This window comes from Triticum urartu, chromosome 4A (assembly GCF_056163025.1).
Source record: "Triticum urartu cultivar PI428250 chromosome 4A, HENAU_Tu73, whole genome shotgun sequence".
Taxonomy (NCBI): Eukaryota; Viridiplantae; Streptophyta; class Magnoliopsida; order Poales; family Poaceae; genus Triticum; species Triticum urartu.
The window spans coordinates 152,990,399-153,012,865 of record NC_141876.1 but is presented as its reverse complement, the minus strand read 5'-3'; the positions used below and the strand labels follow the sequence as shown (position 1 = coordinate 153,012,865).

Sequence of the window (22,467 nt, the reverse complement as noted above, 5' to 3'; positions counted from 1 at the left end):
CTAGCACAAGCATGCAAAGTAGCTCTCGTGATATTGCTGTTTTCAGAGACTTAGAATTTCACTAAGTCATTTCCCTGCTGTTATTTTAATGCCATGTGTTCATGTTACTACAGAGAGATCCATGCTTCTTTTGAGTATGTTCAGTAAGGATGATTTTGACATATGGTTATGATCTATCCATCCATGTCCCTGTTTGCATTTATGGAGTGCCCTAGCATGACTTAATCTTGCTCTACTTTTGCTATAAAATGTTCCTGGCAGATTGTTTACGTGTTAATCAATTTTGCCAAGGTTGTTGTAGTTGATCCATGTATGCTATGAGATTGTTCTTGCTTTGGTTGGCTTCCTGATCATGTATTCTTGCTGGTAGTATGCTTAGTTTGTCATTCATTGCCTTTTGTTGAGTGCATCGAGCTCGCAAACATGCCTTCATAATTCTGTTTATGCCATGTCCAGTTTTCTGCTAAGTCTGAATCTGTTAACGAAACTTACTATGTTTACATGGGTGCCATCATATCTTATGATCCCTTTTGACTTATGGTCAGTAAGGGACTTTTGTTATATCATTTGAGTAGATTCATGCCATGCCTTGTATTGCTATGTTATGATCCTGTAGCATGTTGTTATCTTGCTCTAAACATTGCTTCCTGATGTTAATTCCTGACATGTTATTTTCACTAAGTCTGCGATGCTGTTATCTTTTGCACTTTTGTCATGCTTGTTTGAACCTGCTCTTGTGTGATAGTTCAGTGTTCATTTTTGTCAAGCATCTTGAGTAGATCACCGACATGTGTTTTGTTGCTATGTTAGAGTGCAGTAGCTTAGTTTCTTGTTGCATTCTAGATGGCATCGTGCTATTTATCGCAGAATTGTGCCATTCTTGTTTTGCTTGCCATTTGCAAACCGTGCATCCGATTCCGGTGATCTTTATATCGATTTCGACTGAAATCAACTCATCTTTCCAGCGGCGTACTTGGTTTGCCAAGTTGAGGCTTGGTTCAATCTTTTCCTTCCAGAGCACGCATATGCATTGCATATCACATCCCGCATATCATGCCATGTTTTGCATCATGTTGCTTGCGCATTGCACCGTGATTGATTGTTGGTCTTTTTGCTTGTGTTCTTGCCTTGGGTAGAGCCGGGAGACGAGTACGTGATCGAGGAACCCGTTGAGTACGCTTACGAGGATCAAGCTTACGTCAACTCGGAGAACTTTGCAGGCAAGATGACCATACCCTCGAAATCACTTCTATCTTTGCTTGCTAGTTGCTCGCTCTTTTGCTATGTTGCGATACCTACCACTTGCTATATCATGCCTCCCATATTGCCATGTCAAGCCTCTAACCAACCTTGTCCTAGCAAACCGTTGTTTGGCTATGTTACCGCTTTGCTCAGCCCCTCTTATAGCGTTGCTAGTTGCAGGTGAAGATGAAGTTTGTTCCTTGTTGGGATATCACAATATCTCTTATTTTAACTAATGCATCTATACACTTGGTAAAGGGTGGAAGGCTTGGCCTTATGCCTGGTGTTTTGTTCCACTCTTGCCGCCCTAGTTTCCGTCATACTGGTGTTATGTTCCTTGATTTTGCGTTTCTTACGCGGTTGGGTTATAATGGGAACCCCTTGACAGTTCGCTTTGAATAAAACTCCTCCAGCAAGGCCCAACCTTGGTTTTACATCTGCACTAACAATCTATCACCTTCCCTTGGGTTCTGCAGACTCAAGGGTCATCTTTATTTTAACCCCCCCCCCGGGCCAGTGCTTCTCTAAGTGTTGGTCCAACCTGAGCGATGCCCGGCGCCCCCTGGGCAACCAGGGTCTATGCCAACCCGACGTCTGGCTCATCTGGTGTGCCCTGAGAACGAGATATGTGCAGCTCCTATCGGGATTTGTCGGCACATCCGGGCGACTTTGCTGGTCTTGTTTTACCACTGTCAAAATGTCTTGTAACCGGGATTCCGAGTCTGATCGGGTCTTCCTGGGAGAAGGAATATCCTTCGTTGACCGTGAGAGCTTGTGATGGGCTAAGTTGGGATACCCCTGCAGGGTTTTGAACTTTCGAAAGCCGTGCCCACGGTTGTGGGCAGATGGGAATTTGTTAATATCCGGTTGTAGAGAACTTGACACTTAACTTAATTAAAATGCATCAACCGCGTGTGTAGCCGTGATGGTCTCTTTCCGGCGGAGCCCGGAAAGTGAACACAGTTCTTGTGTTATGCTTGAACGTAAGTAGTTTCAGGATCACTTCTTGATCACTTCTAGTTCACGACCGTACTTTGCTTCTCTTCCCGCTCTTATTTGCGTAAGTTAGCCACCATATATGCTTAGTGCTTGCTGCAGCTCCACCTCACTACCCTTCCCTACCCATAAGCTTAAATAGTCTTGATCTCGCGGGTGTGAGATTGCTGAGTCCTCATAGCTCACAGATACTTCCAAACAGTTGCAGGTGCCGATGATAACCGTGCAGGTGACGCAACCGAGCTCAAGGAGGAGCTCGATGAAGATCGTGTTTGTTGTGTTGTTTCGTTTCTAGTTGATCAGTAGTGGAGCCCAGTCGGGGCGATCGGGGATCTAGCATTAGGGGTGGTCTTCTTTTATTTTGGTTCCGTAGTCGGACCTTGATTGTATTCTGGATGATGTAATGCTATATTTATGTATTGTGTGAAGTGGCGATTGTAAGCCAACTCTTTATCCCTTTCATATTCAGTACATGGGATGTGTAAATATTACCCCTCTTGCGACATGCCTACTATGCAGTTATGCCTCTAAGTCGTGCTCCGACACGTGGGAGATATAGCCACATCGTGGGTGTGACACCTAGATTGGTTAGGTGTCACTTGGGAGCCTCCGTCAAGATTGTGGAGTTGAACCAAGGAGTTTGTACGGGCAAGGAGATCGCCTACTTCGTGAAGATCTACCCTAGTGAGCCAAGTCCTTCGTGGGCGATGGCCATGGTGGGATAGACAAGGTTGCTTCTTCGTGGACCCTTCATGGGTGGAGCCCTCCGTGGACTCGCGCAACCGTTACCCTTCGTGGGTTGAAGTCTCCATCAACGTGGATATACGATAGCACCACCTATCGGAACCACGCCAAAAATCTCCGTGTCTCCAATTGCGTTTGCACACTCCAATCCCATCCCTTTACATTCTTGCAACTTGCATGATTTACTTTCCACTGCTCTTATACTCTTGTCATGCTTGCTTGGTATGTATTGTGAATGTTTGAACTTGTGCTAAAACTCCACTTCAACTTAAAGAATTTAAAAACTGCAACTTTCTTTGCTAAGAGTCTATTCACCCCCCCCCCCCCTAGACACCTCTTCTCGATCCTCTCATCAACCAAAATCCTATGTCTTCGAGCGAAGACAATGAGAGCAAATCTTATCCAGAGCTGGATGAGTCAGCTCTACTTGTAGCCTAAGTCAAGCTGGCGCATGTGTTTGAAATCCGACCGTTGGACACGTGTCGGTTCCTTAGTGACCCAGGGTCATTTTGGACATATCAGGACGGGTTGCCTCCTGGCTATAAATAGCCCGCCCCCTACACCACAAATTGGTGGCTGCTCAGAGTTAGTGCACAGCTTTTGGCGTTTGAGAGCAACCCACCTCCGAAGCATTTGAGGGAGAGATCCTTGCGAGGACAAAGCCTAAAACACCCAGAGCCAAAGAGTGTTAGGCATCACTGAAGTCTTTATGTCCGCGTGACCTGAAGACTTGTTACACTTGAGGACTGTGAATCCTCCAGACGGTTAGGCATCGCGTTCTGAGAATCCAAGAGTCATTGTGGATCGCCGGTGAACGAAGTCTGTGAAGGTTTTGAAGTCTACCTTGAAGACTTACCAGAGTGATTGGGTGAGGACTGGGTGTCCTTACCTCAAGGGGGATAAGGTGAAGACCCGGTCTTCTGGGTTAAATTTCAGCCTCCCTAACCAGATGTACAGTAGTCACGGCAACTGGAACTAGTCTACCAAATCCTTGTCTTCACCAAGCAACGGGTTATATCCTCCACTTCCCTTTACTTTACAGTTTGTCTTCATGAAGTCATTGCTTGCTTGTCTAATCTGTTTGACTTCACTTAGTGAAGACTATTTACTGTTTGGCTTCATATTGTCTTTCATCCTGATCCATACTACCTAGCTGCTGATAGTCTTCGTGCTTTCACTACATTGCTTACTTGACTCTGGCTTGTCTAGTGTAATCTATCTTCCGCTGCATATCAATAGGTTCATTTCTACTGTTTGTCCTCAAAGACCTCGTGTTTTGAAGACTTTCATAAAAATCGCTTATTCACCCCCCCCCCCTCCTCCCCCCCTCTAGTCGATAACTAGCACTTTCAGGGAGAGACGGCTCCCCCATCTTAGTCCTCTAGTAGGCTTAAAACTGTCAGTCTCATCGGTATTAAAAATGAACCATATACTCCATAGAGGATACACATTGCATAATTAAGTTCACCCAATTCTCCTTGAACCCCGGTCTCAACAAAATTTCTTTTAAAAAGACCATTCCACTCGGTCATAAGCTTTATGCATATCCAATTTAATGGCACTCAAGCCTTCTTTACCCGCCCTTTTCTTTTTTATTGTGTGGAAACACTCATATGCCACTAAAATATTTATCTGTGATCATTCTTCCCGGAACAAAAACACTCATATACTCAAGGTGTTTCTAATCCATTAGATAACAGAAACATCTACCTAGTTGCCGCTATCTCTTTATGCCTCTATTGTTGTTACTCCTCAGTGATGCCCAAAAAATATTGCATTAGGATGAAAATAACAAAATACGTGTTAGTACTCAATGATAGCATGTGCATAAAAGCATTATGTTTGTCTTGTTGATACTTGTGTTTATAACTGTAATCAAGTGAAGACTTAATTTGGTTGCAAACATATTACATAGCTTCACCAAAAACAATCAAACATGCATGCCAAATATTCAAGGTTGCATATCAACATCTTCATATAAATCTCAAACAATATGAAAATCAATGTTAAGCCACTGGTTTACATAAAGCTTGTACCAACAGTTTCGTGTACATCATCGTATATGGGTTTTTTATTGTGCATTGTGTGAAATAGAGATGATGCTTATGTATAGTTTTTGTGAAAATAATAAACTATCATATCTACTCAGTTTAGATGGGGTAAAACATATACAATTGGCATTTTTAAAATACCACGTGTAAAGAAGGTATTGATTAAAGTTGCATGCTAAACATAATTTAGAAAAGATTAACATACAAGATAATAGCATTTTTGAAATGTACACATTTTTCTGAGGGATTTTCATATATAAAATGTTAGATTTAGAGATATTAATATTAGCGTCCAAGAAACCAAATGGAGAGGACAGAAGGCGAAGAAGGTGGAGGATACCAGCTTCAAGCTGTGTACATAGGGACGGCTGCAAACAGAAATGGCGTAGGCATCTTGATCAACAAGAGCCTCAAGTATGGAGTGGTAGACGTCAAGAGACGTGGGTACCGGATTATCCTGGTCAAGCTGGTAGTTGAGGACTTGGTTCTCAATGTTATCAGCGCGTATGCCCCGCAAGTAGGCCACAATGAGAACACCAAGAGGGAGTTCTGGGAAGGCCTGGAAGACATGGTTAGGAGTGTATCGATTGGTGAGAAGCTCTTCATAGGAGGAGACTTCAATGGCCACGTGGGTACATCTAACACAGGTTTTGAAGGGGCACACGGGGGCTTTGGCTATGGCATCAGGAATCAAGAAGGAGAAGATGTCTTAAGCTTTGCTCTAGCCTACAACATGATTGTAGCTAACACCCTCTTTAGAAAGAGAGAATCACATCTGGTGACTTTTAGTAGTGGCCAACACTCTAGCCAGATTGATTTCATCCTCTCGAGAAGAGAAGATAGGCGTGCGTGCCTAGACTGTAAGGTGATACCCGGAGAGAGTGTTGTACCCCAGCATAAGCTGGTGGTTGCTGACTTCCTCTTTCGGATTCGTGTCCAGCGGGATAAGCGTGCCAAAGTCGCTAGAACGAAGTGGTGGAAGCTCAAGGGGGAGGTAGCTCTAGCGTTCAAGGAGAGGGTCATTAAGGAGGGCCCTTGGGAGGAAGGGGGAGATGCGAACAATGTGTGGACGAAGATGGTGACTTGCATTCGTAAGGTGGCCTCGGAGGAGCTTGGAGTGTACAGGGGAAGGAAAAGCGAAGATAAGGATACCTGGTGGTGGAATGATGATGTCCAGAAGGCGATTAAAGAGAAGAAAGATTGCTTCAAACGCCTATACCAGGATAGGAGTGCAGACAACATAGAGAAGTACAAGATGGCGAAGAAGGCCGCAAAGCGAGCTGTTGGTGAAGCAAGGGGTCGGGCATATGAGGACCTCTACCAACGGTTAGGCACGAAGGAAGGTGAAAGGGACATCTATAAGATGGCCAAGATCCGAGAGAGGAAGACGAGGGATATTGGCCAAGTCAAATGCATCAAGGACGGAGCAGGCCAACTCTTGGTGAAGGGCGAGGAGATTAAGCATAGATGGCGGGAGTACTTCGACAAGCTGTTCAATGGGGAGAATGAGAGTTCTACCATTGAACTGGACGACTCCTTTGATGAGACCAGCATGCGTTTTGTGCGGCGAATCCAGGAGTCTGAGGTCAAGGAGGCTTTAAAAAGGATGAAAGGAGGCAAGGTGATGGGTCCTAATTGTATCCCCATTGAGGTGTGGAAAGGTCTCGGGGACATAGCGATAGTATGGCTAACCAAGCTTTTCGACCTCATTTTTCGGGCAAACAAGATGCCAGAAGAATGGAGACGGAGTATATTAGTACCAATCTTCAAGAACAAGGGGGATGTTCAGAGTTGTACTAATTACCGTGGAATTAAGCTGATGAGCCATACAATGAAGCTATGGGAGAGAGTCATTGAGCACCGCTTAAGAAGAATGACAAGCGTGACCAAAAATCAATTTGGTTTCATGCCTGGGAGGTCGACCATGGAAGCCATTTTCTTGGTACGACAACTTATGGAGAGATATAGGGAGCAAAAGAAGGACTTGCATATGGTGTTCATTGACTTGGAGAAGGCCTATGATAAGATACCGCGGAATGTCATGTGGTGGGCCTTGGAGAAACACAAAGTCCCAGCAAAGTACATTACCCTCATCAAGGACATGTATGATAATGTTGTGACAAGTGTTCGAACAAGTGATGTCGACACTGATGACTTCCCGATTAAGATAGGACTGCATCAGGGGTCAGCTTTGAGCCCTTATCTTTTTGCATTGGTGATGGATGAGGTCACAAGGGATATACAAGAAGATATCCCATGGTGTATGCTCTTTGCGGATGATGTGGTGCTAGTTGACGATAGTCGGACGGGGGTAAATAGGAAGTTAGAGTTATGGAGACAAACCTTGGAATCGAAAGGGTTTAGGCTTAGTAGAACTAAAACCGAGTACATGATGTGCGGTTTCAGTACTACTAGGTGTGAGGAGGAGGTTAGCCTTGATGGCCAGGTGGTACCTCAGAAGGACACCTTTCGGTATTTGGGGTCAATGCTGCAGGAGGATGGGGGTATTGATGAAGATGTGAACCATCGAATCAAAGCCGGATGGATGAAGTGGCGCCAAGCTTCTGGCATTCTCTGTGACAAGAGAGTGCCACAAAAGCTAAAAGGCAAGTTCTACAAGACGGCGGTTCGACCCGCAATGTTGTATGGCGCTGAGTGTTGGCCGACTAAAAGGCGACATGTTCAACAGTTAGGTGTGGCGGAGATGCGTATGTTGAGATGGATGTGTGGCCACACGAGGAAGGATCGAGTCCGGAATGATGATATACGAGATAGAGTTGGGGTAGCACCAATTGAAGAGAAGCTTGTCCAACATCGTCTGAGATGGTTTGGGCATATTCAGCGCAGGCCTCCAGAAGCTCCGGTGCATAGTGGATGGCTAAAGCGTGCGGAGAATGTCAAGAGAGGGTGGGGTAGACCGAATTTGACATGGGAGAAGTCCGTTAAAAGAGACATGAAGGATTGGAGTATCACCAAAGAGTTAGCTATGGACAGGGGTGCGTGGAAGCTTGCTATCCATGTGCCAGAGTCATGAGTTAGTTGCGAGATCTTATGGCTTTCACCTCTAGCCTACTCCAACTTGTTTGGAACTAAAGGCTTTGTTGTTGTTGTTGTAGAGATATTAATATTAAAAAAAAACTTTTAGATATGCGGGATTAGGAAAAAGGGGAGAAGGACGACTCAAACTTAGGTCTTCTAGACTGAAGGAGGATGCTCTATCCACTTGGCTGTGTGAATCTTTGTGCTATATGGTGGGATTTAAAGTTACTAAAAAAGCTGCGGTCGGGTGTAAAAGAAAAAACGATTTGTTTTTTTTTCTAACTTATGGGTGGTGTGGTGGGTAATTATGGACAACTTTGAAGTCAATTTTCATGACGGACGAAGCACTATTGGCTTTATTATTATTAATTAGGGGTAGAGGGGTAGATAGATAGATTTGCCGAAAGCAGTAAGCAAAAAGCAGCCGAGCAGGAGGCTGGGAGCATATGCATCGAAAATATCTATCTTCCTTGGCAGTGACGAACTTGGAGGGGACTCCAATACCAAGTGTGGCAACTAAGCATATGTGCAACAAGATGGATGGGATGCAGGGTCATTGGGCCGATCGATCCATCACACAAACATATATAACTGGCTACTGATGCAGGGTCGATCAGTCGCTATAGCTGATATATTTACCGACCGATGGCAGGTTTCACATCGGATTCTTCACAGGAGACGATGAGTCACCGGTGGAACCTCGCCGGCATGACGGCGCTCGTCACCGGAGGAACCAAGGGGATCGGGTATGTTCAGTTATGCTTCATTTCGTGGCTTTGCGCACTCGATTAGTTAGTTGGTGGTGCACGCATTGATCAACCGCTCGATTCATTTTGTACGTCCGTAGGCTTGCCATCGTGGAGGAGCTGGCCGGGCTGGGCGCCAAGGTGCACACCTGCGCACGCAACGCCGCCGGCCTGGACAAATGCCGGCGGCGATGGCAGAGCAAGGGCCTCCACCAGCTGGTCACCGCCTCCGTCTGCGACGTCTCCGTGCGCGGCGACAGGGAGGCCCTCGTCGCCACGGTCCGCGACCTCTTCCACGGCAAGCTCCACATCCTCGTCAACAACGCCGGCCAATCCCTCTACAAGGCGGCCGCGGACACCACGCCGGAGGACTACGCCCGCATCATGGCCACCAACCTCGACCCCTGCTTCCACCTCTCCCAGCTCGCGCACCCGCTGCTCCGCCAAGCCGGGGCCTCCTCCGTGCTGCTCATCTCCTCCGTCACCGGCTACATCGCCTACCCGGCGCTCTCGGTTTACTCGCTCACCAAGGGGGCCATGCACCAGCTCGCCAGGAGCCTGGCCGCCGAGTGGGCGACGCACGGCATCCGCGTCAACTGCGTCGCGCCGGGCGGCATCGACACCGATATCTCCACCACCACGCTCGCCACCGACCCAACCATGGCGCGGAGGCTCGCCGACATGGAGACGGCGCGGGTGCCCATGCGCCGCTTCGGCAAGCCCCACGAAGTCGCCGCGGTCGTCGCCTTCCTCTGCATGCCCGGCGCCGGGTACATGACGGGCCAGGTCATATGCGTCGATGGCGGACGCACAATAGCAGCCAAGCTATGACAATACACATGTAACCGTGAGGAGCCGCATTCATGGCTAGAAGCTAAGTTTTGCTTGATTATTAAGATGATTCAGATTGCCAGTAATCACTTGCACCATGCTCCCCATGAGTTTGCAAGGGAAACTGAGGCAAAAACAAATAAAGCACAGACAAATCTCATCTCGGTTATTTACTCGACTTGCAAAACAACTAATCTGACAAGTTATTGCTGCTTCAAATAGTTACTTCTGCCATGGGCATAAACCCCAACAGAGCACAACAAATTTAATTCACCACAAATTATATAAGTTGGCCTACACAATACATGATCTCATCATGCTAGCAAATATGGGAGAACAGAGACTCAACGACATGTAGGATGGACGGCCCATGCCTAGGATCAATGCCGCATGTATCTCCTCCCATGAACACAATGTTATCACCAATACAAGAGATCAAAAACTAGTTCTGATGAGTTGACTCAGAGAAAAGAGAGAGTAGCCTCCACAATTTACAAATGCTTCCCTTCTTCCCCTTCGATGGCTTTTGTCTTGCGATAGCCCTTGTCTGTGCCAAACAACCTAACGCAACAACAAGATTAAGAGGATGCATGTCATGTAAAAGGGAGGGAGCTTACCACGCATATTCAACACAGCAAAGGCAAACATGTATACTCACCAGTCCATGTAAACAAAAGTAGAGGCGTAGTTCCCTGACTTGGTGTAGAGCACACGATGATGATAATCATGGAAGTCAGAGCTGCTCATGAGAAAATATTCACAACTCAGTTAAACGCAACCTATCAAATGGGAAAATAGAACTTCCCTACCATCAGGTACCACATTTGCAAATTCTAGTTTACTTACCCTCCATACAGTGGCAGGAAGTTTGATGGGCTCCAAGGAAAGTGATATCCACTGTGAGCTTCAACCGTCTCTAACACCCTCAAAACCATCCACAGCCAAAGGGTAAACAAGTGAGGGCCAGTGAGGGCAGGACCAACAACCGTGGCAAATCCCAGGAACAAAATTTCAGCAGGGTGTGCATATTCCGAAGTTAAGCCAAATGGTGTAGCATATCTGCTCACATTTTATCGTCTTAAAAGTTAGAATGGTAACAAACTAATGTAGTAAAATCAAATACGGGTTAATGAAGAAATATCACTTACTCATGGTGCACACTGTGGACATGCTTGTATAGCCATTTGGTATGCAGAGCCCTGTGCCCCCAATAGAATATGAAATCTTCGAGTATAAAATAAAAAAGAACTTGAGATACAATGACCGTCCTGCATCAGGTAGCATTAGCAAGTTAAGCAATTTCCTGTTCCACTTGAGTCTTTAGTTATCCTGCTGCTTTCATGTGTGCATTCTCAAATTATACTTTTGTTGGACTTAAGAAGGAAATAAAATTTAATACCAGTGTGGCAGAGGAAGAGAGCTCCTCAGCCCCATGAACTTAAAGGCAGGATAGGAGAAAATCATGACTGGCAAATTCACACAGACATGGTAGAGAATGAGACGCATGACGCATCTGTTCTGGTAAGCAGAAGTGTTGCTCTTCTTCTGCAAACATGCACACACACACTTGTTTAGGAAACCAGTTACGTAAGGAAAATACGTACAAATGTTCACTGAATTAAATAGCTCCAATGAATCAAATATTTCATCACAGGAAAATAAAAAGGAGTGAATTAAACTAGCACACACTGGAAAGTAGAAACTGGGAACAAAATCAGTAACATGCACTACAAGATAGATTTCTCCGAGGAAAGTAAATTTGATGCGGACATAAAAGATTTAGCCCAACATGCACTACAAGATAGATTTCTCTGAGGAAAGTATACTAGCGCACACTGGAAAGCAGAAACTGTTCTGAGGAAAGTAAACTGGGAACAAAATCAGTAACATGCACTACAAGCCCAGTCACATGCATGCTTCTTAAGAGCCAGGATGATAAGTTACTTCCATTACTAAAACCAAACAAAAGTATAACAGCCTCTCTTACAGAAAACTCTTTACATTTTTAAGAGAAGAGAACAAGGCACCGACTACAAACATTTTCTTACAGCTCGAAACAAGCAAACGGAGGCCGAGTTTCCCTCAATGAAGTTCAATTTAGTTTATTGGGGTAAATTTAGTCCAATTGAAATGTAGACTGTGTTATACAGAACACAACACCACATATCTCCATTCAGAATATTATACAAAACTAATGTTCTTAGCGAGGAGATTCTGCTGTAAAACTGGTCAGACAGTATGTCCTTCAGTTTGGCTAGCACAAAAAAGAAACAGTAAGGATTGTCTAAATTTGCAGAAGAGCTATTATATTCAAAATGCAGTGTCAGTTTCCTATTACCAATAATGCAATTAGTATGACTAGCTAAATACCCGTGTGTTGCAACGGGGGCAACTTTATTCTAGTGGTTCAACATAGGAAATTTTTTATTGGGTTGAGATTGAGATATGATGTGGGGAGGGAGTCCATATGCAAAGGTAAAGAAAGATATGATGTGATTGAGATTGTGTACATATAACTACATGAATTGATTTTGTTGTTTGCTTGCAGGGGATTTCTTGCTATTGGCAATTTATTTGAATTATGTTGATTGCTTTGCAAGGGATCTCTTTTCCCAGAAACGAGGACGTGGGGTTGGTTCGGAAATAAATTAATGGGGGTTATCGTGTAGTTTGGAAAAAAAAATCCATTAATTGCTTTGCAAGGATTTCTTTCGCAAAAACAAGGAGGTGGGGGTCGGATTGGAAATAAATTAATGGGGGTTATCACGTGGTTTTGAAAGAAAAAAATGTTGATTGCTTTGCAAGCTATTCCTTACCAGAAACAAGGAGGCGCGGGTCGGTTTGGAAAAAAGGGGGGTTATCACGTGGTTTGAAAAAAACAAATCGGTGGGAGGGGCCATGTATCAATGGGAGGGGTGGAAGCGACGAGAGCAAAACAAAGAAACTCCCTTTTAATAGTAGAGATACCTAGCACCTTAATATAGCTCTAGCGTAATCACGCAAGCATATATGTTTTTAAATGACTAGGACAATGACCGTGCGTTGCAACGGGATATAAATATTCTAGACTTACCTGCCCATAATGCGATTGTGTAAATAAATGTTTATCAAATACTGCTCGTGATTTACCTTATATTTTGATAAGTAGAAGGTAAGATGCTCAAAGGATTTTGGCGATCCCTCTCCCAACATATGAAATGGATGTTTTCTTGGCTTGGAATCTCAACAAAAGGGAATGTTTTTTGTCCGATGAGCGTACCATGCAGAGTGGGAATATCAGTTTGGACATAAGTTGTCAAATGCTAATGTGGGTGCTTCAGATTCAAGTTGTACGTGGGAAACAGTTTGGACACTTCGCTGTCCTTCAAAGGTAAAGATCTTTGTATGGAGGGCCCTTCTCGGTGCCATCCCTTGTCGAGCGATTCTTATGGGCAGACATATAAAAGTGCAGGCTCAGTGTCCAATTTGCAAGGGCGATGCTGATACTAAAAAACATCTCCTATTTGATCGTTCTGTGGCCATGGAAGTATGGACCTTGTTAGGTCTTGATGAAGTCATTAGGAGATCTTGTCATGTGGACCGAGCTGGTGAAGCTATACTAGAGTACTTGCGGTGCATCCTGAATGAAGAGGTTTGTGTGATGAGGCAGGTCAAGCCAAAACTTGGTACGTATGGTGGGAACGCAGGAACTTCCTCCACGGTGAACAATGTCTATCTGCTGCTCAGGTTTGTTTATCTGTGAAAGTCCTTGCTGCAAATTTTGGTCTAGCTTGCTCACGAAGAGTAAAGTTAGAACTGGGGGCTGGATGAAACCAAGGAAAGATTATGTAAAACTCAATGTGGATGCAGCATTTGATGCGGACTTGCTACAAGGCGCAGTTGGGGCAGTTTTGAGGCATCATGGAAAATTTATGGCAGCAGCTAATGAGAAAATTGAGATACGTTATGATGCCTTCACAGCAGAGGCCCTACCACTAAGGTTTGGCATGAATCTGACGCGCACTGCTGGTCTGTGGGACCAGTATAGATCCCAATTGGTAGCCAGGCGTAGCAGCCTTATACCCGGTAGCCAATCTGGGAGCGTTACGAAGATGCAGCATTTGACTCCGGAACGGCTTAGCATTAAAGCAGTCATATTCCAAAGATTTGTTAGCTTGGAACTTCTATTTCTGTATGTTAAAATAAAACCTCGGGCAGGAAGTTATATTATGGTAAAAATATGCAATATTCAAGCAGCGCTCCTACATCTGCGGTGAAAAAAAATATGTCCAGAGACACAAAAGTTTAGCTGAGCCCTGTGACCCATGGGCAGTGCCACCGTAGGGGCAAGCAGGGGTATCCATCCTAGGTCTCCAGATTGCTAACTAAGGAAGCACACCTGCTCATACCCTTAGCTATGACACCATGGGAACACCAAATGTAAGCTTTGATCTGCAGGTATGAAGGTGAAGTGGCGTATGTGATCCATGTAAGGAAGGAGGGGACGCCTCCTTGATTCATCAGTAGGCCTGGGCCAATACGTTATGTGTCCACAAAAATGTCCACCACCAACTTCATTTACACTTGTGTCTACTCGGTATGCCAAACCAAAAGCTGCAATCTCCCGTTCTTGCTAAGTCTTTGGCCAGCCCGAATCTCGACCCGCACCACACGCACGATGCATGCCACAGCCACCACGCCGCCACATACTGAACTCACCAGCACCCCAAGATGGAACAAGAGGGACAAACAACAGTGATTGACAGAGGAGCTAGACTAGAATCACGACTATAACAATAGTACAAGAGGCAACAGGGTGGACGCACCCAACTGATATCTAAATGCATACATAAATGGTTACATGTTGCAAGTAGGATCTTCTGTCGCCGGGTGCCAATGCCAGCAACTTTTATGACTTCATGTTTTATTGCATTTTATGTTTGGTAGTTGTACACACAGCTTTTGGTCATCTAAATCTATTTGGAATGTCAAATGAAGTCGCATACAAACTTCAAACCTGGCTCCGCCACTGCTGACCAAGTATTTGTCATCCCCATTATCTTTGTCTCAGCTGGCAGTTTAATTTGGACACAGGATGTAATATATCACTTTATAAATCTCTAACAGCAGAGGACAGAAATAGCTTCTTAAACAGGAGCGAAGAAACTAACCGAAAATGAGTGTTTCTTACTCTTGTATGGTTCATATCAGTATCACACAACATGTCTGAATTTGAATCTCTAAAAGAAAAACTAAAAAATAAGTTTCTTAAATAGGAGCGCAGAACATGAAATGAAAACAGACGGTGCCTAGTGTTGTTTGGTTCACCTCAGCACCATACAATTGAAATAACTTTTCGATGACCACAGACACACGCCTAGTGACCAAATGTATCCCGTCTTTATTTTCCTTCTCCTCGGAAGACATTTTGATTTGGGTGTGAGGTGTAAGTTTTTACTTTGAATCTCTATCATCAAAAGTCAGAAATAGTTTCTTAAATAGGAGCAAAGAACGTGAAATGAAAACAGCTGATGCCTAGTGTTGTTTGGTCCATATAGTATCATATATCGGAATAAATCCGATACATTTCTTCCTTGCTTGGGCTGTCTTCCTTGCCAAATAGAGAAAGTTATGTAAGAGAAAAACATCCATTAATAGCTTAGAAGAAGGTTTGGTTACCTTCCCTGTCTATTCCCGTGTTATCTCATTTAACAGTTCTCCCACCATGTGTGGTACACATGCATTTCACATGGAAGATGGAACTATATATGTCTATCTAGTGGAAGGATCAATCAAGGCGCGTGACATAGTTAAGAGCAGACCTGCATCTTGTATCTCACTACTTAGGCATTTGTTTGTCCTGATAAATATGCAGAGATTGATTCCCAGAGTGCTTAGAATTAAAGCATTCCAAAGTCCCAAGGATTTTTTCAGCTTGGAACTTTTATTTCTATATTTTGAAATCATAACCTCGGGGCAGGAATTTGTTATAGCTTGATCAAGTAATAGAAGGTTCGAGTATTAGTGCAGCATCTACAGTGAAAATCCATAAGTCTTCCGATGCATGTTTAACTGAGCCATGTCACCAGTGTTTCTCATCCTTATTTTCCTTCTCTCAGCAGGCAGTTTGATTTGGACGCGAGGCGTAATAGTTTCTTAAACAGTAGGGAAGAGAGCCAAACGAAAATGAGTGTTGCCTACTCGTGCTTGGTCCATATCAGTACGACGCAATATAAAGAAATCAGACGCATCCCTTTCTGGTTCGGCGGTCTTACTCGTCAGTCTTGCTTGTCATGATAGAGAAATTTTTACAAAAGAACAAAAAGAAAAAACGTCCAATCATAGGTTGCAAACAGGATTCGTTATCTTCCATGACTGTGCTCCCACCATGCTATCTCGTGTCGCGAAATTTCAAAGGTATACACACCCACACATTGGACGTGCAAGATGGGCCTAGGCACGTCTATCTGATGGATGGATCAAATCAATCAATCAACCAAGAGGCGTGCGAGATGGGTAGGAGCAGACCTGGATCTTGTACTTGGCGAAGAGTCCGAGGCGCTCGAAGAGGAGGGAGGGGAAGCCGGAGAGGAAGAAGACGCTCTCGTGGAGGACGAAGGTGACGACGGTGGCCAGCTGGAACTCGCTGAAGTTGGTGATCAGCCACTGCATTCGTTGATCCCGACAGCAAGGCCGGAGACGGCGGCGGAGAGGGAGACGAAAGATCCGTCAAGATCGGCACGTATAGCGGGGAGGGGAGACAGAGATCGGAACGACGGGCGCGTACCTCCCAGGCGGAGTCGAGGGGCGTGGCCGCCATTGCTGGATGGCCGGCGGCGGATGGCAGGAGGGGGAAAGAATCTTTCTCGGTGCTGTATGTTGTATCTGGCTGGCTGGCCGCCCTTGGAGCTTTCCTCCTCCGCCTCCTCTGCTTCCTGGCTGAATATATGTGTTCTGTGTGTCACTCGGTCATCACACACACCCGGACTAGATGCGTACACGTGTGTGTGGCTTTCCGCCCCCTTCGCCCCACTTCCTTTTCGTTTCCTCGCGAATTCTGCTCCCTTTGTTTTGTAAAAAATAGATTTGTTCCAAAAAATTTGTTTTAGATTTGTCTAAATATTGGTATTATATACATCCGTATCTAGATGAATCTAAGACAAGAATTTTGAAACGAAGGAAATACTAGACAATTGTCACCGGAGTATAAACATTTTAATAACTGCACGTCTTTTATTATTTATTTTTTTAGAATCCACGTATATTATTATATTGATACGCTAAAATCTTACCAAATCTTTGTATGCAATCGCCATGATTTCTCTGCCATTTTATTGTTAAGCATTTATTTGGTAAGAATTTAATGACTTACCAACAAAATGTATGTTTATTTTGATAAGTTACTAAACATGAGACAATTGAATAAATGGGAGAAAAATCAAATATGAAAGGAAAAAATCAAAGAGGATACGAAAAGAGTGAGACGTATATATGGAAGGTTGGACGAAAGAGAGATGAAATGGAACCTTACGTTTTTTTAAATAATAATAGAGATAAGTCTTTTTAGACATATTTTAAAATCTAGATTCACTCATTTTTCTTTATATAAATTTTTTTATTAAAATCTTTAAAAAGACTTATATTTAGGAACGAAGGGAGCAATAAACAAGTTCTTGTGTTTGTATCATTATGCAGTAATGTTCTGTTCATCAGATTTGACTAAAAAGTTCATACTTGCACATAAGATTCAACTAATTTTGCAGGCTTTAATTCATGACTAGTTTTGTTCTGTTGTACATCGTTTTCCTTTTTGACATTGATCGTTACCAAGAGTGGTTGCACAAAACCATCCCATGTTTTTGTGTAGAATTGTTTATACTATATGTTCAACTAAAAAAAGTAGGCAATATTCGTAGATATAAACCTTTGCAAGCATTAATTATTTTTCCTTTCTAAAACAGATAGAGAAGTTTTGTATTATCTTTTTAGTTAAGAAGGTATCTCTACTTTTAATGTCTGAGTTGATAGTCTCGCCTCACTCATATCTCATCCCACCATTTCTATCTTTCGCCCACCTTTAAAATCACGTCACAACATTGTACTTGGGCCGACCCAATCAATTTGTCCGAACCTTCTTTCCGTTTTTTCGTGATTGCTTTGGTAGATATTGATTCAATATAATCACATAAATAATTAAGTAATTAATAATTCAGAAATCATACCATATATACGAGATCACCTTCCTAAATCTTTACTCGATTCAATATAATCACATAAAAAATAGGTAATTAACAATTCAGAAATCCTACCATATATACGAGATCACCTTCCTAAATCTCTACTCCTGATGAAGGACTTGGTAGTCTTGGTTTCACGGGTTTTTTCATCTCACCTTCTACCATCATCTTTCATCAGGTTTTTTGTCTTACCTTCCACCACAATCTTTCGTCTGGTTTCTTTCCCCCCTTATAAAAACCAAAAGAAACACATGTTTGTTTTTGCCTACCATCAAAGAAATGGAACGCTGAACAGCCCCTCCTTCGCTCAATCTTTACCGTCCTCGCGGTCAAAAAAAAATATTTCCCATCCTTCTGTCGATCGTCCCTGTCTCTTCTCTTCTAGGGTTCACCACCTCTGCCGCCCCTGACGCTACTCCTTCGATGCTGCCCCTCCCTCTGCCTGCCTCCTCTCTCTCTCTCTCTCTCTCTCTCTCTCTCTCTCTCCGTCAATCCATCCAAGTCGAACCACACCCGTCGGGTCCCATGCTCCCATGGGAGATCGAGCGCATGTAGCCAACCGATGAGCCACCTTGTTTTCCGGCGGCACCTCGCTGCGGCCGCGGCCATCCGGCGATCCCCTGCTGCGTTCACTTCCATGTGACCCACCTCTCTGGAGCGCTCCATGTTTTTGGTCGTGATCCGGTTTCGTCCAATGCTTATCATCGCGGGGGGAGCAGTCCGTGGAAATTTGATGCCGTTTTCTTATGCAGGAGCTCGAAGCACCTGCTCCCGGGCCGCCATTTTAGACACGGTCTGGGCTGGTAGCTGTCAGGGTTCCGAGGGGATCCTGACATTGATTTGCACTGCTCGGTTACTCACAGTTTTAGGTGATGTGCAGGTTGCTGCACACGCCGGAATTTGCTATGGTGTCTCCCAAGGAGATCTTTGGTTCAAGCCCAGGGGAAGTGCAGAAATTCGGTAAGATGACCGCCATTTTGTGGATATGTTTGTATGCATTCTTTTAAATTGGTCCTGCTTGCTAGCTTTGTCATGGGCACGCTTCATAACTGTCTCTGTCCATGGGGTTACTGATTACTGATTGTGATGTTTAAGCATGATACACAGGAATATTATTATCTTTATGGTGAAGGTGGATAGAAATAATTTTACTTGAGAAGGAGCTCTCCATTGCATCTGATGTGTACTATCAGTATCAGACTTCATTCTCTGAACTTCCTATTGGGCAAAATGGACAAGATGTGTTTGGTCAGTCGTGCTTTGTTTTTTTAGGCTATGGCTATGATAACTTGATGACACCCCTTTGTAGTACAGAGCAATCTCATGTGTTTGTCCTCCAGCTTCAAGAACATTGATTAATGTACAATGGCCAAGCAATTATTTAAAAAATACAAAACCTGAAATTGAATTGCTAAAACATGGAATTATTCTTCTTCTTGGTAGGTTAATGTATGACTATCAGGTTCCCCACCAAGTGAAATGTGCTATTTCACCACAGACGTTGACAAAGTTAAGTTCAGTGCAGGGAAAATGGATAGTCTGCTAACTGGAACTCTGGATAGTTGATCCTTTGAATGGCGAAAAATTTATCAAAGTTGCTGAGGTTCGGGGATCTGAAATAAAGGTAGTGATGCTTTTGGGTGCTTATCTTTTCATTTTCATGTCACGGCGATGTGAGTGTAATTTGTTCATAGTATCTATTAACTTTTCCCACCTCAAAATACAATATTTTTTTTCAAAAAGAGCTCAAAATACAACTGACTTTTCCTTGTTTAAACTTTACTGGTATTGTCGTGTGTGTATTAGCTCTGAAGTATGTTCTCAAAGAATATGTAATTTTTTCATGTTGCATCCATTTGTGGAGAGTTTATCTAAATGCCCACCGCATGGACTTCACAACCCCCTTAGAGCTCCTTCTGGTCTGTTTTGTTTTCTTGTACTATGAATTTAAGGTGATTCTCGAGGGGAACAAGTCGCCATGGACTGGCGAGATCGAGAGAGGCTCCGCGGTTGCGAGGAACGCCGGCTGAGAGGAGTGGCAACAACAACCCGTTGGCCGTGATGGCCCGAGCATTTGTGAGAGGGGATAGAGCGGCGGTTGCGCAACTACCTCGTGCCGACAAGTTGCGAGAGTGGATGGAGTAGCGGCTGCATGGGGGCGCTCCTGGAGGTGTCAGTATGCACCCTAATTTTGAGCCTGGGAGGATCCTCGCTCTGCCCAAGCCTCAAGGGTGTCCATCTACTTTGGTGTCGTTTTCTGGAGTCAAGATGATGCACTAATGCAGGTTTGCTTCTTTACTGTTTCTTTTCTTTTATTTGTATGCATATCCCTGAATTTTGTGAGACATGATTTGAATGTTGTGTGTGCCATTGTGTCATTTACAATGATTGTTATTGAGGCATCGCTGCAACCCAATTTGTTTATCAAATTGATGCAAGAAACAAACCAATACATAGTGAGTACAAATTTATTGCACTAATCTGTATATCCCCGCACCTGGCGATAGGTAGAGATGGATAAACTTTGTAGCTTTTTGTTCCCGGTTTTTCCTATCAAAATTATGGATTCGGAAGCTAATCATGGAGTGTTGAAATTGCCTGCTATAATATGAATTTGCAATGAGCAAAAGCCTGCAACCTTGATGGAAAAGTCGTTGATGTTGATCATAATATTACGTTGCAGCAAGAATGTATAGATCTCCAGAGCTCTATGGATCCTTCTCTTCACAAAAGGTGAGGTTTAGAGTTCATGCTTTGTGCTTATGAAAAACAAACAAAAGGAGCGAGTTGCTTGATATATTGACATGTATATAGTGTAACAAAAACACACTTATAGTTCTAACATGAATTTGATTGAACTGGGAGTTGTGACATGCAAATATTTTATGGTTGATAATTCTATACTACCGGTTATATATATTGTATAAAAATAATCTCTGCTTTCATCTTCTTTGATGATATATTTTCTGTAACAATTGAAATGCATTATGCACCTGTTCTTTTTATTGTGGTTCCATTTTTTGTCAAATTTATAAATTCTCTATGTACATGAGCCTAATGACCATGTACACCTTTTTTAGTTAGAATTGTTTCTGCTATTGATCTATCTTGCTTAATACAAAGAACTTTGCATGTTTAGGAAACAAGAGGTAATGCAAACAATTGATTTTATTGTGAACTTTTGATACAACCTTAGGGCGTGGACGGCGAGAAGCGGAGGCACATGCCTAGCGTAGCGGACCATGATGGATTGATGAGCTGATGTCACGTGGAGGCTGGTTATGCCCCAGCGGCTGGAGCCATCATCGACCATGCTACAAAATACAATATATATGTTTTTCAAAAAGAGCTCAAAATACAACCGACTTTTCCTTGTTTAAATTTTACTGGTATTGTCGTGTGTGTATTAGCTCTGAAGTATGTTCTCAAAGAATATGTAATATTTTTCGTGTTGTATCCATTTGTGGAGAGTTTATCTAAATGCCCAACGCATGGACTTCACAACCCCCGTAGAGCTCCTTCTGGTCTGTGTTGTTTTCTTGTACTATGGATTTAAGGTGATTCTCGAGGGGAACAAGTCGCCATGAACCGGCGAAATCAAGACAAGCTCTGCAGTTGTGAGGAGCGCCCGCTGAGAGGAGTGGCAACAACAACCCGTTGGCCGTGACGGCCCGAGCATTTGTGATAGGGGATGGAGCGGCAGTTGCGCAACTATCTCGTCCTGACTAGTTGCAAGAGTGGATGGAGTGGCGGCTGCATGGGCGCGCTTCGGGAGGTGTCAGTACGCACCCTGATTTTGAGCCTGGGAAGATCCTCGCTCTGCCCTAGCCTCAAGGGTGCCCATCTACTTTGGTGTCGCTTTTTGGAGTCAAGATGATGCACTAATGCAGGTTTGATTATTTACTTTTTCTTTTCTTTCATTTGTATGCATATCCCTAAATTTTGTGAGACGTGATTTGAATGATGTTGTGTGTGCCATTGTGTCCTTTACAATGACTGTTATTGAGGCACTGCTGCAGCCCAGTTTGTTTATCAAATTGATGCAAGAAACAAGCTAATACATAGCGAGTATAAAATTATTGCACTAATCTGTATATCCCTGCGCCTGGCGATAGGTAGAGATGGATAAACTTTGTAGCTTTTTGTTCCCGGTTTTTCCTATCAAAATTATGGATTTGGAAGCTAATCATGGAGTGTTGAAATTGTCTACTATAATATGAATTTGCTGAAGGAAATATGCCCTAGAGGCAATAATAAAGTTGTTATTTATATTTCCTTATATTATGATAAGTGTTTATTATTCATGCTAGAATTGTATTAACCGGAAACTTAGTATATGTGTGAATACATAGACAAACAGAGTGTCACTAGTATGCCTCTACTTGACTAGCTCGTTAATCAAAGATGGTTAAGTTTCCTAACCATAGACATGAGTTGTCATTTGATGAACGGGATCACATCATTAGAGAATGATGTGATTGACTTGACCCATCCGTTAGCTTAGCACTATGATCGTTTAGTTTATTGCTATTGCTTTCTTCATGACTTATAGAACATTCCTATGACTATGAGATTATGCAACTTCCGAATATCGGAGGAACA

General features: G+C 43.5%; 2 protein-coding genes and 1 long non-coding RNA gene across 6 annotated transcripts; 2 read left to right on the top strand and 1 right to left on the bottom strand.

The window, feature by feature from the left end:
• The first annotated feature begins 8,478 nt into the window (after positions 1-8,478).
• LOC125551159 (tropinone reductase homolog At2g29290-like) lies at positions 8,479-9,830 on the top strand. Its single transcript, XM_048714319.2, has 2 exons — positions 8,479-8,818; positions 8,920-9,830. The coding sequence occupies exons 1-2, from the start codon at positions 8,718-8,720 to the stop codon at positions 9,647-9,649; spliced, it is 831 nt and encodes a 276-aa protein (XP_048570276.1). The 5' UTR covers positions 8,479-8,717; the 3' UTR covers positions 9,650-9,830.
• A 10-nt stretch (positions 9,831-9,840) lies between these two features.
• LOC125551160 (very-long-chain aldehyde decarbonylase GL1-11) lies at positions 9,841-16,611 on the bottom strand. Its single transcript, XM_048714320.2, has 7 exons — positions 16,416-16,611; positions 16,157-16,294; positions 11,049-11,194; positions 10,798-10,917; positions 10,496-10,708; positions 10,308-10,388; positions 9,841-10,210 (listed from the first exon to the last, which is right to left on the bottom strand). The coding sequence occupies exons 1-7, from the start codon at positions 16,446-16,448 to the stop codon at positions 10,141-10,143; spliced, it is 801 nt and encodes a 266-aa protein (XP_048570277.1). The 5' UTR covers positions 16,449-16,611; the 3' UTR covers positions 9,841-10,140.
• A 1,533-nt stretch (positions 16,612-18,144) lies between these two features.
• LOC125551158 (uncharacterized) lies at positions 18,145-21,373 on the top strand. 4 transcript variants are annotated; one of them, XR_007302220.2, is made up of 4 exons: positions 18,145-18,825; positions 18,973-19,489; positions 19,818-20,150; positions 21,062-21,373. It is a non-coding gene; the product is annotated as an uncharacterized LOC125551158 (long non-coding RNA). The 4 variants fall into 4 exon arrangements; XR_007302219.2 differs by adding an exon at positions 20,549-20,598 and having other exon boundaries at positions 18,148-19,489; XR_007302217.2 differs by having other exon boundaries at positions 18,151-18,825; positions 19,386-19,489.
• Positions 21,374-22,467: the final 1,094 nt, after the last annotated feature.

Excerpts from the sequence above, each read along its gene's own strand:
- LOC125551159 (XM_048714319.2), top strand. The coding sequence starts at position 8,718 with ATGGCAGGTTTCACATCGGATTCTTCACAGGAGACGATGAGTCACCGG. Across the intron at positions 8,819-8,919 it reads GGAGGAACCAAGGGGATCGG|GCTTGCCATCGTGGAGGAGC; the intron begins GTATGTTCAGTT and ends GTACGTCCGTAG.
- LOC125551160 (XM_048714320.2), bottom strand. The coding sequence starts at position 16,448 with ATGGCGGCCACGCCCCTCGACTCCGCCTGGGAG. Across the intron at positions 11,195-16,156 it reads TCGCCAAGTACAAGATCCAG|AAGAAGAGCAACACTTCTGC; the intron begins GTCTGCTCCTAC and ends GCATGTTTGCAG. Across the intron at positions 10,211-10,307 it reads ACTTTTGTTTACATGGACTG|GTTGTTTGGCACAGACAAGG; the intron begins GTGAGTATACAT and ends TTGTTGCGTTAG.